Here is a 6,000-nt window from a genome sequence, read left to right on the forward strand (position 1 = left end):
AACATATTTACAACCAAATCTGAACCTTGTTTTTTAGACCTTAACTAATTTACATACCTGCACCGATGAACATTTGGAAAATTTTTCCATTTGATATTGTCTAAGAACTTCATTTAGTCGGTGATCTGAAACAAAGGGGAGAAAAAAACCAAACTGTAGTTCACTGGCTAATACTCAATATTTAAAAGCTACAAACAAGATAGTTATTATCTGACATATCCAATGCAAAACTGCTAGTCTTCACTGCTTCTCAAAATGAAGCATCAATTTCAACACATGTTTTTTGAATTTAAGGGCCCTTCTATACACATAGGTCAACGACCTACTGCTAGTGGGAAAAGAATAGCTGCGCAGAACTAATTGTTCTGATTTCTTACATTTTAATTCTCAATTCTTCCTGGTTTACTCTTCAGGCTAGCAGAAGTAAAAAAGTACTCCATTCCCCCCACCCCCCAAATTCCTGCTACTAGAAGTGAAAAGAACTGAAAAGATAAGCTATAGTCATATTTTTCCAATAGTGAAAATTGGCTAAAATTCTGTTCCAGAACAAACCTCCACACAGAAGAGAAACAGCAGGACAAAGATTCTGAATTATACAGGAGTAAGAGATAATAAAAATGAAGGACTGGAATAAAGTCAAGTGCTCTCAGTAAGCGCAAGGTGCTTAATATTTCTATTCACATCAAGAAAACATAGAACACGGTGAATGTAGAAAAATTATTTCAAGATCACATGGATTGTTTAACATTGATAATTTGCTAGCAACAGAGTAAACCTCAACTTTCAAAAGGACTGAGAGCCAAAGAGGGCATGTTACTTGACAGTAGCGCAATTAAGCTAGAATAAAAAAACCCAAAAGGGAGAATTTTAATACATTTTGAAGTTCAAAAATTACTTTTTAATAACCCATGGGTCACAGGAGGAATTACAAAACAAATTTGGATGTATTTTGAATTGATTGATAGTGAAAATGTAATACCTGAGAAGTTGCTAAAAAAAAAGTCTATAGCTTTAATTGCTTATATTAGAAAAGAAGGTTTATAGTCAATGAAATATAGGTCCATCCCAAAAGGTGAGAAGAAAAGCAAATTAAACCCAAAGATCAAGTGAAGGAAATAATAGAGTTCACCCCCAAAGAAATTCAAAATAAACATACAAAAAAAGATCAACAAATACAATCATCTCACAAGTTACAGTAAAAGTATCTGATGATATTTAAGATATATTCATGATAAAGCCTCAGGAATGTAAGAACAGAAGTTAATTTCCTTGATATAACAACTGATTTCTACAGAAATGCACACCAGACATCATATTAAGGACAAGAACGTTGAAAAGTTTCCCCGGAAATTGGGAAATACAAATTGGGAACAAGGAATTTTCTTGACATTTATTCACACTCTAGTGGAGTTCTAAGTTTATGCAATAAGGCAAGTAAGAAATAAAAGGTATAAAGACTGAAAAGAAAAAAAAATTATCCATTATCCATAGTTAATCGTGTATAGGTATAATTAAATCCCAGAGAACACAAAGATAAATTCTTAGAATAATTACCTTCAGCATGGTTGTTGGAGACAAGGCCAATATACAAAATTTAATTATATTACTATATACTTGCAACAAAGTTAAAATAAAAGATGTCATTTACAATACCATACTAAAAAAAACAATGTCTATGAATAAATCTAAAAGATTTAAACAAAAGATGTATAATACTGTGTACAGAAAACTATGAAACAATAAGGAGAAAAATTAAAGACTAATTAAGTGGACAGAGATACTCATGGTTTACAGGAGTTAGTATTGTGAAGACAGAAGTTCTCCCCAAGGTGATCTACAAATAGCCTAAATGCAATCTCAGTTTACATTCCAAAAGATGATACTGCAAAAATTTAAAGGTGATTCTAAAATATAGGTGGAAACATAACAAGAAAAGCGAAGGCATTCTTGCAAAAGTAGAATGGTGGAGGACTTGCTTTACCAGATACCAAGGTTTATCACAAAGTTACAGTCATTTAGAAAGTATGATAGCTATATAAAAATAAACAAATTTAACCAATGGAAGAGAACAAAGAATATAAAGATAAATTCACATTCACTTAGAACACCTGAATTATTCACTTAAAACAACTGAATTATGATTGAAGGGGCACTGCAAAGCAGTGAAGTAAAGAATAATCTTTATATTCCATGCATCAGTAAGATCATATGATAATTGTCTTTCTCTGATTGACTGGTATGTAGAAATAGAGAAACAAGGCAGAGGATCTTAGGGGAAGAGAGCAAAAAACGAAACAAGACAAAAGAGAGGGAGACAAACCATAAGAGACTATCTCAGGACACCAAACTGAGGGTTGCTGGAGTGGAGGTGGGTGGGAGGAATGGTGCGTTGGGTGATGGATATTGGGAAGGGTATATGCTGTGGTGAGTGCTGTGAATTGTGCAAAACTGATGAATCACAGACCTGTACCCCTGAAACAAATAATGTATGTTAATTTAAAAAATTAAAAAAAAAAAAAAAGAAGAATCTTTTTAAAATTGGTTCTGGGTCAACTGGATAGCCTCATAAAAAATAAAACACTGTCCATAAAAATCAATTCTAGGTGAAATGAAGATCTAATTGTGAATGCTAAAACAAATTCTAGACAAGTATAGAATATTTTTATATATCTTAGGGTAGGGAAAGATTTTTTTAATCAGAACACAAAAAGCACTAACCACAGTGAAAAAAACCATGATAAACTGAACCACATTAAAATTAAGAACTTCTGTTCAACAAAGAGACTTAACAAGACACAAACATGGAGAATGTATTCCAACACATGTAACAGAAAAGGGCTTGTATCTAGAATATACAAAAAACTATCAATTAAAAGGCAGACAAGACTATAGATTGTGGTAAGTAGACATGAATGGGCACCTTACATGACGATTACCCAGGGAGCAAATAAACACAGAAAAGCTGCTCAACTTCATTAGACATTAGGAAAATACAAGTTAAAATTACAATAAAGAGCTAAAATTATAGAAAATGTTGGTGACAATGTAAAATAATGAAAACTCTCAACTGCTGGTGAGAACGTAAATTAGTGCAACTTTAAAATTACGCATATACATAATTCCTAAAAATATTCTTTTCCCACTCATGCTCCTTCTTTCAAATACATAAATAAAATCTAAAAAAAAAAAAAAAAGTCAATTGTGGATTACTGAAGGAAACACATTCAATCCTCAGAGGTTGCCTTTAATAAGGAGAAAATTTTACTCTAACTTAAGTCTCCTATTTCTTTCATTCATTCATCCAAAATATTTAAATCTAAATCTTTCCTTGTCCTGAGATCATAAAGACACCTTCTTAAATTTTTTCTTAATGTCTGAATATAATTTATTTCTCAATCAACCTGCAGATAATATTTCTATATATGTGGAAAGGTATCTTTATTATTTCTTCCTTCCTATTTGGATAGCCAATTATCCTAGCACCATTTGCTAAATACCTTTTCCCCACTGATTTGTATTGCTGTTCTTTCAGATAACAAGTTTCACGTACATGTCTTTTCTGTGTTAATTTATTCCACTGATCTATGTATATACCAATATGAAAATCTAATATTGATTTAATAATCAAATTTTTAAGTCTTAATTACCAGCCTATAAAATTTCCCACCTTGATATTCTTTAAAACTCTCTTAGCTCTTCCACTACTAGATTTTTATTTATTTTTGAAAGAGTGAGAGAAAGCTAGTGGGGGTAAGGAGAACAGGTAGAGGGAAAGAATCTTATGCAGGCTTCACACCCAGTACAAAGCCCGATGTGAGGCTTGATCTCACAATCCTGAGATCATGACCTAAGCTGAAAGCATGAGTTGAGTGCCTAACCAACTGAACCACACAGGCACCCTCTTCAACTAGATTTTAGAATCATGTTGTCAAAACTAAGTTTGAGAATGCATAAGTCTAACAATTAATCAAGAACTGACATACTTAATATATTGTGTTCTAATCCACAAATTTGATATGTTAATGATTTCTCCATTAACCTAGGTCTTTATTGTATTCAGTAACTTTTTTAAAGATTTTATTTATTTATTTGACAGGAAGAAATCACAATTAGGCAGAGAGGTAGGCAGAGAGAGGGGGAAGTAGGCTCCCCACTGAGCAGAGAGCCTGATGCGGGACTCGATCCCAGCACTCGATCCCAGGACCCTGGGATCATGACCTGAGCCAAAGGCAGAGGCTTAACCCACTGAGCCACCCAGGTGCCCCTTTTATGAAGGATTTTTAGTTTGTATGTACATAAGTGAAACAAGCCTATAATTTTTTTTTTCTTACAAGTATCTTTGTTGGATAGAAGTTAAGAATACAGACACTGGAACCAGACAGTCTCAGTTCAAATCTCAGCTCAGTCTTTAGTGAGCTTGTGGTGGTACTTACCCAAAGCATTGAGTTTTTTAATCTAAGGCTATTGAACAGTTGGGTGTGAAAACTATTAAGGAAAATTAAACAACTGATCAAGGGATGAAGTATTACTGAGCGTGAGTTACATTAAAAAAGCAATATAATCATATCAAGATTACTGACAAAAGAGGGGCACCTTGGTGGCTCAGTCAGTTAAACGACTGCCTTCAGCTCAGTTCATGATCCCAGGATCCCGGGACCGAGCCCTGCATCGGGCTCTCTGCTCAGTGGATCCTCTCTGTAATCTCTTTCACTTTCACTCTCTCTCAAATAAATAAATAAAATCTTAAAAAAAAAAAAAAGATTACTGGCAAAAGAGCAGATGAACTAATGGGCAATGGTTACAGTAAAGAAAGTAGTAAAAACAGGGGTGCCTGGGTGGCTCAGTTGGTTGAGTTGGTTTCGACTCAGGTCATGACCTCAGGGTTGTCCAACAGAGCCCCATGTCAGGCTCCGTGCTCAGTGGGGTTATCTTCTTGAGAATCTCTCCCTCTGCCCCTCCCCCCAAATTGTGCACACACTCTCCCCCCCAACCCCCCAATAAATAAATAAATCTTTTAAAACAGAGAAAGTAGTGAATATAAGCTGGTAAAGAATTAAGGAAAAAGAGGAAAATGAAGAGTTCAAAGAATATGTCTTTTTTTTTTCAGCGTAACAGTATTGTTTCTGCACCACACCCAGTGCTCCATGCAATACGCGCCCTCTCCAATACCCACCACCTGGTTCCCCCAACCTCCCACCACCCGCCCCTTCAAAACCCTCAGGTTGTTTCTCAGAGTCCATAGTCTCTCATGGTTCACCTCCCCTTCTAATTTCCCTCAACTCCCTTCTCCTCTCCATCTCCCCATGTCCTCCATGCTATTTGTTATACTCCCCAAATAAGTAAAACCATATGATAATGGACTCTCTCTGCTTGACTTATTTCACTCAGCATAATCTCTTCCAGTCCCGTCCATGTTGCTACAAAAGTTGGGTATTCATCCTTTCTGATGGAGGCATAATACTCCATAGTGTATATGGACCACATCTTCCTTATCCATTCGTCTGTTGAAGGGCATCTTGGTTCTTTCCACAGTTTGGCGACCGTGGCCATTGCTGCTAGAAACATTGGGGTACAGATGGCCCTTCTTTTCACTGCATCTGTATCTTTGGGGTAAATACTCAGTAGTGCAATTGCAGGGTCATAGGGAAGCTCTATTTTAAATTTCTTGAAGAATCTCCACAGTTTTCCAAAGTGGCTGCAACAGCTTGCATTCCCACCAATTGTGGAAGAGGGTTCCCCTTTCTCCACATCCTCTCCAACACATGTTGTTTCCTGTCTTGCTAATTTTGGCCATTCTAACTAGTATAAGGTGTTACCTCAATGTGGTTTTAACTTGAATCTCCCTGATGGCTAGTGATGATGAACATTTTTTCATGTGTCTGATAGCCATTTGTATGTCTTCATTGGAGAAGTGTCTGTTCATATCTTCTGCCCATTTTTTTTTTATAGGATTGTCTGTTTTGTGTGTGTTGAGTTTCAGGAGTTCTTTATAGATCCTGG

At 35.6% G+C, this 6,000-nt stretch overlaps 1 protein-coding gene across 4 annotated transcripts in view; it reads right to left on the bottom strand.

The window, feature by feature from the left end:
• Positions 1-6,000, bottom strand: part of SCLT1 (sodium channel and clathrin linker 1) — a 175,766-nt gene that overhangs the window by 164,642 nt on the left and 5,124 nt on the right. For all 4 annotated transcript variants that reach the window (XM_059378370.1, XM_059378371.1, XM_059378369.1 and 1 more), the window contains exon 2: positions 58-125. In XM_059378370.1, the coding sequence (XP_059234353.1) occupies positions 58-125 (68 nt within the window). The remainder of the gene's footprint in view (positions 1-57; positions 126-6,000) is intronic.

Source organism: Mustela nigripes, chromosome 1, assembly GCF_022355385.1.
Source record: "Mustela nigripes isolate SB6536 chromosome 1, MUSNIG.SB6536, whole genome shotgun sequence".
Classification (NCBI taxonomy): domain Eukaryota; kingdom Metazoa; phylum Chordata; class Mammalia; order Carnivora; family Mustelidae; genus Mustela; species Mustela nigripes.